A 13,324-nucleotide genomic window follows, 5' to 3' on the forward strand; every position below is an offset into this window, starting at 1 on the left:
AACATTCTAAAAGATCTAATCTATTAATCAAAACCTTCATGTTCACAATTTTTTTTTTTTTAAACTACACCTCTACCCCAATATAACGCTGTCCTCAGGAGCCAAAAAATCTTACCGCATTATAGGTGAAACTGCATTATATCGAACTGGCTTTGATCCACCAGAGTGTGCAGCCCCTCCTGCCCACTGAGCGCTGCTTTACCGCATTATATCCGAATTCATGTTATATCGGGTTGCATTATATCAGGGTAGAGGTGTAGTTTTAAAGAGTCGGACAGTAGAACTCTCTCTCCAACGCTACTCATTCAACAGCAGTAGCAAGAGATTTCCCACCATTTAAAAAGCAAGCACTGTTGATGAATCTCTGAAAGAGGCTTCCCCCTCCCGCCCCAAAGTGACAGCCAAAATGCATTAGGGGGTCAATGATCTCCAAATGAAAACTTCTGCTGCTCTTGATTTGCTGGGAGGCGCATTATAAATACAGCATGAAAACTTGACATCAAAACCAAGGAATGGAAGCTGAAATTTACCCATGCTATTAAGTAAATAATCACTGGAAGGAGTTGTTATACTAGAAAATATACGCTGCATGGCATCATCCCTGATCTTCATTTCTATCTGGTGTAATTAACAATAAATCACACAGTGGGCTACGGCACTCTGTTATTACGTAAATAAAACACCAGCAAAGGAGCTTGTCAAGTCTGATTTATATGAAGTGCTGCTCTGAAGTTTATTGGATTTCCATAATAAGAAATCATACAGCATATCAATTTTTTTCGATTAATCTTCCAAACTACATATCATAATTTCTAAACAAAAACCAACTTAGTACAGCCCCAGCTGCTCAGAACTAGCTTGTTGGGCAAACCCAAAGCCTGAGCTAGGTGGACAGACACTGGAGGAGAAGGAGGGAAGATGGCATCATGTCAAGAAAACGAAATTCTTTGCAGCTCAGGCAACAGCACCAGCCAGATGAAAAACTAGGGCTCAGCCATGCACCCACTGATGTCTCAATGTCTTTGATGGCTAGTTAAGCTCTTACAGCCGTTGTCCGAACATCACACGCCTAGGTGAAGTGGACTCTGCTATAACTCAAATCAGCCTTCTAGACAGGGTCATGGCTACTTAGACAGTCCACTTTTAACCGGATTAAATGCATTTTCAGATAGTGGGAAACTGGCACGCATAAAAAAGGTATTTTTATCTAGAGAAACAAAACTGAAATATGAATCATATGTAGGTATCTTCTGGAACTTCTAAAACCTGATGCACGTAACCTTTATGCAGAGTGCGCTCCAAAAATATACCTCAAGTACCTGAATTCAAGAGCGAATAAACCAGTGAACATGATAGAAATCCAGCAGCCTACGTCAAGCCTATTATATATAGTCCTTTTGGAAGTGCTACCCAGCCCATGTGCAGGCCAAGTTACTTAGCTGGAACTATGCATGGTTGAGAAGGTGGTAGAGAGGAGGACAGTTCCAGACAGACAGGAACAGAGGACTTCTACCAAAATGCCTACAAGCAGCAGCAGTTCTTAAGTAACTGCTGAATACAGAAGGTGAATGTAAGAACTTCACTGGCCAACTGTGACCACTGCACAATAAGATATCGTAAGAGGGCAGCTCTGTAGTGATGAACTTGAAAAGACTAGACATAAAAATTATGAGGAATGGTTAGCAGCTGTCAGAACAGTAAATAAGACTTAAAGTGTTAAGATCTAGCTTGGGGATATGCGAGACACTATATATAAAAGGCACAGATGGTTTACACACCTCAAAGCAACCAAAAATATATAGTGCAAAAAGGGAGAAATAAAACTAGCTTGATTAAGGAGTAAATCAGAAGTTTATTAGGTTTATTAAATGACTTACAAAGTGGAAATCTTATGCTATCAACATAAACTGACTGGAAAAAACAACTGATGCTAGATAAGGTGCACATTAAAAATACAAAGGGGAAAAAAGAAGAGGAACAGATCAACCAAATATATAAAGACAAACTCATAAGTCTGTGATGCAAGAAATTTGTTAAGTGCAACCACAGGCCCTCCAGACCACCAAGAGATTAAGGAGGAGAGAGAAGTTAAACGAATTTTCTGCATTAGTCTTTCACTATCAATGACAAGGAGGAAAATTCCAGTTCCAAGACCTCTTTGGTGACTATTGGCCTTAACAAGAGATTCGAGTCTTCTAAATAGGAAGTAATGGAGCAACTTAAAATGCTTCAAAGCAGTAAACCACCAGAACCAGACGGCATCCAGCCCAAGGGAAAGGACAGAGATAAAATGCAAAATAGCTGAAAGACGGATGAGGATGTGCAAAATAGCCTTAAAATGGCAATTGTTCTTGAATAGTGGAAAATTAACAACATGTTGGCTATCATTTAAAGAAAGAAGCCATGGGAGAGCTTAGGAATGGGAAGTCCAGCACGTTTTATCTCAATTCTAAAATGGACTTGGAGGCTAATTAAGGGAAGTACTTGAATAAGTAGACATGATAAGGTCAAACACGCATGACTTCTTAAAGAGAGACAAGGTGGGAGAGGTAATATGTTTTATTGGACCAACTTCTGTTGGTGGGAGAGAGAAGCTTTCAAGCCTTACAGAGCTCTTCTTAAAGGGAAGTAGTCAGGTAGTTTAGATTCAAGTGTGGGGTTTATTTTATTTTGTGAATTTTTTTTTTCATTTGGAAAGGACTTTTACAAAACATTATAGAAATAAAAAAGTTTTTAGTTTGGTGTTGCTGCAGGCGAATGTTTTAAATCCAGTCACTGAAGCACTGCGGTACATTGCATGAAAACCAGACAACGAAAATGACTACTCTTTTACTGTCCCAAACTGAACAAAATGCAAAAAAGCCAAGAACTAAAATATAATATTTAAATGCTGGTTAGTAAGTGAATCTAACATAGATAAGGACATCTGTATATTAAAAATACGTGTTTTTAACTTCAAAGTGTCCCTAAAAAAGGAAAAATTCTCTCTCAAATCAACCTTTTGAAAGTCAATATAAGTTCCACACGTTTAAAACATTTGGAAATTTTTGGTAAGGTTCCATTATAAGACAATATATTACGCAAAATAGTTCTGTAACAACAAGCAGCAAGGAAATGCCTTGCAGTGGGTTAAAAATTTGCTAATTACATTTAATAGACAGGCTTGGTTTGACAGATATGAGTAGGATCAGTAGCTTCATCAATTTAATAAAATCACCAGAAACAACACATCCTAGATGGTGTAAAGAGGCTTACCCTACACATTGCCTAGCACAATGGGGTCCTGATCTATGGCTAGGCAGCTTGGCACTACACCAATATAAATACTATTATATCGTAACACCGTTAGAGATTTGATTATTATATTACTGCAGAATGTTCTCTAAACAAAAAAGTAAGCTCACTGTTGTAATGGTTATTGCTCTATTTCTGACGCCTACATGCCAATGATTTGTAAACTTGTTAACTGCCTAAATAGTTACAAAGAAAATTACTGGAGCAATTAGAGACAGCCATAGCAAACGCCTGCCTCTCAGAGTGCACGAAAGTTAACAGCATAGCACCTCAGGTTAGCACTGATGTTATTTACTATTAAATGATCTGCACACATAGAATAGACGTTGGTGAATTTTGCTAGTACACTTCTACCTTGATATAACGCTGTCCTTGGGAGCCAAAAAATTTTACCGCGTTATAGGTGAAACCGTGTTATATTGAACTTGCTTTGATCCACCGGAATGCGCAGCCCTGCCCCCCCCGAGCCCTGCTTTACCGCGTTATATCCAAATTTGTGTTATATCAAGTGGCGTTATATCAAGGGAGCGGTGCATCAATAAACTGTTTCTTTTTGGTTAGTGAGAGCAGATTAACTTGCACAGTGGACAAAAGTAGTCTCAACTTCTCATGTACGCTCTTGGGCTCTGACCCCACAATGCTTTTGAGGACAGTGACACAAGTCATTGTGGATTGCTAAATGAAGATGCCGGTCCAGTCTGCAGCAAAGAAGTTTAAAAACAGACTGCCCAAGTGAATTAAAAAAGATGGAAGAAGCAAAAATCGAATAACATATCCTCGTCAGGACGACTGTCCGGTTTGACAATCTACCCTTGAAGTGTAGTTCCACTTTTAAGAATAGCTCTGTAAAAACTGCTTTGGGAAAATCCAGTTTATAGTCTCTCAACAATTCCATATAATGTACTCAGCAGACATGATTTCAAGCTGGCAGCTCTGCAAATTTAACCAGGGATCCAAGGGTATGTCTACACTACAATTAAAAACAAGTGGCTGGCCCCATGCCAGCTGAATTGGGCTTGCAGGGCTCGGGCTAAGGCTGTTTAATTGCAGTGTAGATGTTTGAGCTCAAGCTGGAGACCGGACGCTCTGCTCCTAGAGCATTAATGTCTACACCGCCATTAAACAGCCCTTCCAAAGTCAGCTGGCACAGGCCAGCTTCATGTGTCTAATTGCAACGTAGACATAACTTTAAGAGTCAAGCTGGGGGTTTTTTTCCATCTTGCATGTGATCACCAGTACTTAAGGTTCTGCAGGCCAAATTAGGATCTCACTTACAGATGCACAAGCCCCATTACCTTCGGTGAGCTTTCCTAGGTGTGAGTGATTGGAATTTAGCAAAATAATCTTGTAGATTATGCATAAATGAAAGAATACAACGGCTCATTCCCAATCAGATTTGCTCGGCAGGTTGAACAGATATTAAAAAACAAATAAAAACATCTGTCACTAAAGTCAGCGGATACAACTGTGCATACATATAGGGAACAGACCCAACAAGTAAAGTTGTGCCATTTTTATCCTGGTCACTTTTCAGAGTAGAAAAATTGCAAGTTAAGGAGGAAATAGTGGAGATGGAAAAAATTCAATAAAAGGTCAACTAAATTAATCAGTTGCGTGGCGAGACTCCAAAAACTAGGATTATTTAGCCTTGAAAGAAGAACTAGATGAGATTTTACTGAGTTATTGAAAAATATGGCAGTCACACAAGACAATTTTTTCAGCCTTAAAAACACAAACAGAACACTCCATGAAATTACATGTAAATTTATTCTTAATAAAATACAATTATTTATGTTACATATAGAGTTGGCTGGTACTGTTCAGTACCAAAAACACAGAATCAACTACTGTAACTGGATTTTAAGAAGAGCTATATATTTTTGAGGGCCACTAACAGCATTTGTAGCCATGAAAGATAAGTTAACAAGAGACAGAATCAAATCACATGCTTCCAAGTGATCACCGTGGAATGGTCAGGAGATCCTTCCCCACATATAAAGAACTGGACAATAGGCAACTGAGTGCATTATCGGTTTCTCTTCCTTTATGAAAGACCAGGTATTTGTTAGGCGCCAAATGGATGATTGAAAGGACCAATGGTTAGGTCAGGCATCCCCCATGTTTTATGGAATCTTCGCAAGATAACAATTAAATCTGGGATGACCCATGTGAACTGATTATAATACAGAACAATAATTTCTCTCTCTAAAATACTCACTTGGAAAACTATAGATGATTGAGGAGGTAGCTATAAAGTGTTGAGTAGCATGAAGTTAGTAAGTCCCTGGCTACTGATGAGATCATGCTATGACTCCAGACATGCTCTAGTTAAGGGTTAATTCATCTGTTATCCATGTGCTGCATACATTAGATGCCCTCTTAAAATGAAAAAACCAGGTAACTCTTTTACAGAGTCAACACTTCTGAATACTTACTGTGTTGAGTGCATTGAGCGTAGTGTCATCGCGAGAGGCTGCAACACAGCCATCTTCTGTGGATCCTCCATCACACATCCCTGCAAAAGCTGCCATGCTCCTTTACAGTTAAAAAAATAAAATGAAACAAGTCATCCTCTAATTGCACACATTATGCAATATACAGATGCTATTTACATTGTAAATCACCATTTTCAGGGCTCTGTTTTGCCCACCTGCATGCCTTCAGTATTGGGCTATTTTTAGTACTGGATAATTTTCAAGGTATTATTCAAAGTTTCACTCCAAGATGATATTAGCATAATTTAATTGTTCATTACTGTAGCACCCAGAGGCCCAATCGTCATTGTGCTAGGAATACCACCTCATATGAGGATGCAGTCCTGCCCCAGACAGCTTACCTGTCATCATAATTTTAGTTTAATTAAGTCAGCAAGCTGTCTTGGAACTAACCGTAGGGTGCCAAGTCATTAGTTTATTACAAATTAAAAATGATTATTTATCCATACGTCCTGAGTTAATGCCTGATCCATTATTTTGGGAGCCTGATCTTTATGTATAAAGATCTAAATTGTTTGATCCGACTCCTTAGGCATAATTCATAGTATTAGGGTGTATCTTAGCTATGCAACCTAGTCTTGCCAAAAGAATATTTACTACAGGAAGAAATTCTATACTGTCACGGTTACTTTATTCACAGCTTTCACTTCCCTAATTGACCTGTACACTTTAGATATTACATCACTATTTATCATGAAATGGAATCATGGAATATCAGGGTTAGAAGGGACCTCAGGAGGTATCTAGTCCAACCCTCTGCTCAAAGTAAGATCAATCCCCAGCCAGACTTTTGCCCCAGATCCCTAAGTGGCCCCCTCAAGGATTGAACTCACAACCCTGGGTTTAGCAGGTCAATGCTCAAACCACTGAGCTATACCTCAGTGGTTTGAGGGATATGTTGTACATATAATTACTGTGTTTTCAATCCAAAAGAGAGCCCACAGTGACATTCCTTTTTGACCCAAAATAGCTTTGGAGCTAGCCTAACACCATCACATCCTGACAATGGCTCCCCATCTAGAAAAAAAAAATCAACTTCTTAACATTCTAATGTAATATTGCCTCTGCACAGGACGATGGGCAACCTCAGCCCAACCTTCTTAGGCCATGTCCCACATTTCAGCTTAAGTGCTCTGGGAAAGCTGGGTTATCTTGGCTTCATGTACCTTGCTGCCCTGAGGTACATAAGCAGGTCACAGTCATTGACCCCTGGCATCCACACAAGTTCTTCATGTTGTGTCACAGTGTCGCCATCCAGAGAAGGAAATGGCTGCAAGTCTGGAAGCCTGGCCTACAAAAATTGAAACAGAGTTAAAACAAACAGTGTTGACAACAATCATACTAATAGACTGCACACAGGAGTTCTCTGTGAGGGACGTGCTATCATCCCCATTGCACTGATGAAGAAACTAAGGCAATGACAGGCTAAGTGACTTGCCTAAGGTTTCATGGGAAATTGGTGGCAGTACCAGTAATTAAACCCAGATCTACTGCCTCCTAGTCCTATGCCTTAATTAAAGATCATGCTTCCTCCTTTTTTCAAAAAACCATAACATCAGCTGGCACACATCACTGGGTAGCACCATCTCCTATTGCACTTACAGGGAAGCCTTTAGGATACACATTTCAGGCACAAGCATATCAGTGCGAGCACCATGCCCCAGAGTTATTTGAAACCATTTTTAAAACTCACACTGTGAGCATCGTCCTCTGTCATACAAAAATAAAAACACCTTCACAAACATGGGAGAGTTTAGCCTCTGTTGAAGGGGAAAACAAGCTGTTTCCACTTGTTAAAAGGAAACCATTCTAACCACTGTTTGGCAGGATAAACTGTATGCACATAATACATAAATATGAAAGGAGGCAAACATATGACTATCTAAGGAGGTATTGATTTCATTTTAACTCCTCAATAAAAACACATTTGATATTTACAAATAAGGCCTTAGCAAATCATTAAAACCCCAAAATGACCCAAGGAAATTTGCAGAAAGCAAGATAGCTCAGGGAAATGACCTCTGCCATCAAATGTACCAAGAGACCCAATTAGCATCTTTAGTCATCTGCAGCAATAGGACAAGATAGTGCAGAGCATTTTTGGAAACAGCTTTTAAGCCTTTTAATTACCTCTTACAGTTACAATTCTAAACATTTTTGAAAGGCAATATTTATATACAACCAGTAATTAGAAGTCATTGGTTCAGATGGCTCATTTTCTGCTTTTCAAAATGTATTTTTTTTTTTTACTTCTTCACTAGGAAAATGGATTTGTGACTGAAATTTTCTGCTGCTGCAGTATAAGCAGACATTACAGCTGCCATGGCCAGTGGAGATGTGTATTAGACATACTCACGCTGTGCACCTGCTTCCACCAGCCAAGGTACTTAAACTAGAATCCTCTCATACCCTAGGACTAACATGCTTCAATATCATGTTTCCAAAAACGAATCTCTTTAATGGGTCATGTCACAAAGCTGTTAGCAAACCAGACAACAGAAGTAGGCAGCATAGTGTGCATATAATAAACATTTGTTGATTGTTTTCCTTCATCTATCACTATAACATAGGATTTGAATTACCACTGTGCCTACAAGCCCTACTCACAGACCAGAATCCCACACATAGCTCTGTGAATCTTAAAACAGGGCATTGTTGCAACCAAAACACACTTTATTTTTACTAATTTTATTGCAGTAGCCCAAGAGACTCAAGTAATGGTCCAGGACTCCACTGAGCTAGGTGCTGTACATACACAGACTATTCCTGCTCCCAAAAGCTTATCATCTCAATAAAAAGAAGGCACTGTTGTCTACTGACTAGAATACTGGCTCAGAGTCAGGACTCCTAGGTTCTAACCCTGGATCTGTCAAAAGGATTTGTCTTTGCCAGAGAAGAAAAGTTCTTTCTTCATGTTAACTAACTTGAGGTAAAAATCCTACGGAAGACAAAGCAGCTTATTGTTTTCACATGTGCTAGCAGGTCAAATTAAAGACTATGGGGGAGCCTAGTCTTTTATCTGATCTGCTAAACTGTGTGAAACCTACAAACTGCCTCTTCACTAGGACCTCAAGTTAGCTAAGTCAGGTTAAGAAAATACCTTTTCTTCCTCCTAGTGAAAACACACCCCAACACATATGCTGACCTTGGATAAGCAACCTTAGGACGCTTCTGAAAATATTCACTTATTTTAGGTGCCCAACTGGAGTTTTACATGCATAAGATTGAGCATCTCCAACACTCACTGAAGTTATTGGCAGAGGTCGGTGCTCTGCACCGCTGTGCATGGGCCTTAAGATTCTCAAAAGTCAGGTAAACAAACAGGAAAGTACCTCACATGACATTTCTTTGTGCCAAGTTTTTCCATCTGTAAAATCTAGCTCATAAATACCCCTCACAGGGTAGATGAAGAACGTCTGTAAAGTGCACTGATAGCTTCAGATGAGAGTAGCTTCGGAAGTACCAAGTACAGTAATGCCAGTATTGTTAATTTAAAAAGTAACATGCTTTAGTCACTTTTTCGGGGCTGTTTTTTAAACCAAGTATACTCCAGGATGCTACACAGAATGTACATTCTTCAGCTTTCACAAGGAATAACTGAGTCAAGTTCTTTAGTGGGATCTATTTAGCTTAACAAAAAGGTTATGAGGAGCCTTGATTACAGTCTAAGTACCGACATGGGTAACAAATATTTGACAATGAGATCTTCAAGCTAGGAGACAAAGGTGCACATTCCAACCGATGGGAGGTGAAGCTAGACAAATTCAAACTGGAAATGAGGCTTAAATTTTTAAGAGTGAGGGTAATTAACCATTGGAACAACTTCTCAAAGGTTGTGGTGGATTCTCCATCACTAGCAATTTCTAAACCAACATGGGATGTTCCTCTAAAAGATGGGTGATAGAAATCAGTTTGGGGCAGTTATAAGGAGGTCAGACTAGATGATCACAGTGGTCCCTTCTAGTACTGGAATCTATGAAAAAGGAGTCTAGATGGATAACGAAGCCTGAATATCTCTCAAGGGCCCGATCTTACAAGAGGATGAATGCTCTTAACTCCCATTAGAAGGATTTGCCCTAACACATCAAATTAATTCTAGTTCTGTCCATGCTCCTGTACAAGCAGATTACCTGCAACAGTCAGGAAAGATTTTTCCAAATAAGTTGGAACAAAGTAAGAGTTTTTACCCTTCCCTAAAGTCACGTCCAGCAGCGGGTTGTTTGTCTCAGTCAGTCAGTCATAATGCTATGATGTTGCAATCCCTACTTCCTCACTCTGTATTATGACAGCCAGAAACTACCGAGGCCCCACAGTGGTTTTACAAGCTTCCCAGTTCCTCTCATCTTTCACAATCAATAGACCTTACAATGCACTCAAAGAATGGACTCAGGGCTTCTGAATCAAAGATCTAAACCTCCTCTGTCTTTACAGGGTCAGGAGGTCAAACATCAACTGCATCATAAAGTTTCCACAAAAGGCAAATACTATACTACAACCGTAAGTCCATGTGCGAAGACGGCATGACCAGAAAGAAGATCTTTATGTTCAAACTTCTGCAAAGTTTCAAGGCAGCAAGGAGTGTGGGGAAGGGAGTAAAGCTTTTGTGCTGTATGGTAACTGATAATAGACTGTATAATATTTTCAAGAATGTCCGTTAATAGGGTTGAGATGATTACAGGGCTGATTGTACTCTCTTCTCTTCCTGGTCTTTCTCAAAGCACCCCACAGGGATTAGGCCTGGAGACTTTAGCCATACTGGGTCAGAGTTCCACAATTCTCTCTCTCAGATTAAGCCCTAGGCTACAGTACACTGTTTTTACCTTGCAGGTCTGACTGAATTTGAGAGAGACTGTTCCTTTTCAAACCATTCAAAGTGTTCTTTTGATCTCCTGTGTTCTCTGGACCCCTTCCTGTCTTGGCATTTACTCTTAACTCATGTTTTGACTGAAGTGTCCTGTCTTGAGCTATTCTTTCTCCTTTCTGCTTGTTTTTCCCCAATAGTCCCATTAAACTAACCCAATATATTCGTCCAGGAAACTTCTCAGTAACCAGGTCAACATACACTATTCAAAAGTTATTACAGACCAGCTCTAAATCTGTCATGCTTGTAAAGGGATAGTTTCCTTCTTGGAGGCAAGTAATGACCCCAACAAGGTATTAAGACAAGTGGATGATAGCATGCTTTTGGTTGTGTTCTTACTAAACCATTTTCCTTCACTTCTGCTTTGTACTGGCTGTTGTTGGTACAGGATAAAATCCTCTTTCTGAAGCAATGATTTTAGCTTTGGTGCTACAGTAAGTTTATTAATTTAACTCTTTCCAGCTTGTAGGAGTGGAAGTTTATCTGTCTAGGACAAAAAAAAAAAAAAAGCAAAAACCCTTCCAGTGCCAAAAGGTTGTTTAAAATAAATTGAAGTCAAATGATATAGAGCACAGTTTAACTTTGGGGATCCAAAGCTCAGCAGGATTATCAAGTTCTCTGGCCTTCCAATCTTGTTCTCTTGCATTTGGCAGATTTTGATGACTTTCCCTGTTTCTAAGGGACACTAAGCCGAACTATGACTCCATTTTGCTTATCTTCAGTAAATAACTAAAAAACAAGGTAAATGTCTTAAATAAAGCAAACAGCACGCTACCATCTTAATTTGCTGTGAAGTAAGATTAGAAGACTCTGAAAACATATGAAAAATAACTTTGTTATTGTTAAGTTCAATTTTTTTTAAAAAATGTTGGGCAAATTTAATACTCAAATTCAGCTGAAAATGTATTAATTTTAATGAGAATTTTTTTTTCTGATTTCCACACTTTCCAATAGCAGACCTGATTCCTTCAGTCCTACAGTAGTATATAAAAAATATTTTTTGCTAAAAAGCGTCATTAAAATTACAGCCTGTGCTGAAGAACAGTCCTGTTTACTATGCTGGTACTGGGAGTAATAGATAATTCTAACGAAATGCTCATGTGCAAGTATCTAATAATGTATATTATATTTTAGATGCTTATATATACATATACACACAATTTTGAGTACATATTCCTTGAGTTAATTAAATTGCTACAACCCGTTGTTAGACTTTTCAAACAATAAAAACAATCAAATCCTTTACCTGATGGCTGGGTCCAACTCTGATCTCGCCCTGGGTGCTGTTCAGCCTCCTACCATGAAAGACAAAGAGCATCCGTGAGTAGAGCTTATAATTAACAAAACTTTGTATTATTGCACACAGATTCATAGAAGACCAGAAGGGTCCAATGTGATTCTTTACAGACCAGCTCTATAACACAGGACTTGCCTGAATTTGTTTGAACTACAGTATCTTTTAGACAAGCATCCAATCGTGATTTAAAAACTGCTAATGACAGAGAATCCACTACAACCCTTGATAAGTTCTCTCAATGGTTCTTTACCCTCACTGTTAAACAAAAAACCTGCTCCTTTTCTGATTCTGAGTTTGTCTTGCTTCAATTTCTAATCACTAGATCTTGCTATACACCTTTTACCTATTTGATTGAAGAAGAACATTTATACACGAGGAACAAAAATGTGATAACGTATATACTGTATCAACACAACCCCCTTTTGATATCATGGTTGCAATGCATGCTGAAAAGCAGTAACAACAATGCACCATTAAAGCAGAAACAGTGGATACACTCAACTTAGCAGTGAACTTTGTGAATGGAAGAGGCCAATGAAGACAGATCTGGAATTTCTGGCCAAGCGGCTGCAGCTTTATTAATTCCGTAACACAGTAACTTCTTGGGGACACCTGTCAAGGTCTTAGGTATCAGAGGGGTAGCCGTGTTAGTCTGGATCTTGTAAAAAGTGACAAAGAGTCCTGTGGTACCTTATAGACTAACAGACCTATTGGAGCATAAGCTTTCATAGGTGAAAGCGCCTGACAAAGTGGGTAATCATCCATGAAAGCTTCTACAAGGTGCCACAGGACTCTTTGTTGCTTTTTACTAAGTCTTAGGGAAAAAGGAAACTTCCCCAAAACTACCTGACCTCTATGGGTTTGCAACACCAACCTGCAAATCAATACCTACCCAGGTGGAGATCGGGGGAGGGGGAAAGGGAAGGAGTTGATCTTTGGGTCAGGGACTGTTTTTTCTATTCTGTGTTTGTACAATGTCAAGCATCACGCAGTCCTGATCCCTAACTAAGGCTTCTAAGTGCTATGGTATTACCGATAATAATTTCCAGTGGAGGGCACAGAAGGAAGGAGCCCTCTTGTGGCTTGTCTGATAGTATCAACTTCCCTGTGCCCTAGCCAGCCAAATCAAAAATCCTGTTGCGGGGACAAGGCCTATCCAATGAGATCCATCCCCACAGGTACTACTCCATTGGCTGATTGCTGCAACAGGGAAACCCAGGAGATATGGACTGCCTGCTAGGCCCCAGCTCATAATCCTATATTGGGTTAACATCAGCATGCCTTAAGAAAGCTTTTGAGCCTGTTTTTCATCCCCTAAAAATGGTATCTGAAATGAAAACTTCATGCTACATTTTTCTTGAAGTGTTTAGAGCACTA

At 39.3% G+C, this 13,324-nt stretch overlaps 1 protein-coding gene across 1 annotated transcript in view; it reads right to left on the bottom strand.

The window, feature by feature from the left end:
- LOC142045757 (arginine-glutamic acid dipeptide repeats protein-like) overlaps positions 1–13,324 on the bottom strand; it is a 256,334-nt gene that overhangs the window by 60,726 nt on the left and 182,284 nt on the right. Inside the window, exons 7-9 of the mRNA XM_075060204.1 lie at positions 11,897–11,945; positions 6,956–7,080; positions 5,730–5,829 (exon numbers count right to left, since the gene is read on the bottom strand). Of these exons, the coding sequence (XP_074916305.1) occupies positions 5,730–5,829; positions 6,956–7,080; positions 11,897–11,945 (274 nt within the window). The remainder of the gene's footprint in view (positions 1–5,729; positions 5,830–6,955; positions 7,081–11,896; positions 11,946–13,324) is intronic.

Source organism: Chelonoidis abingdonii, chromosome 23 (assembly GCF_003597395.2).
Source record: "Chelonoidis abingdonii isolate Lonesome George chromosome 23, CheloAbing_2.0, whole genome shotgun sequence".
Lineage (NCBI taxonomy): Eukaryota > Metazoa > Chordata > Testudines > Testudinidae > Chelonoidis > Chelonoidis abingdonii.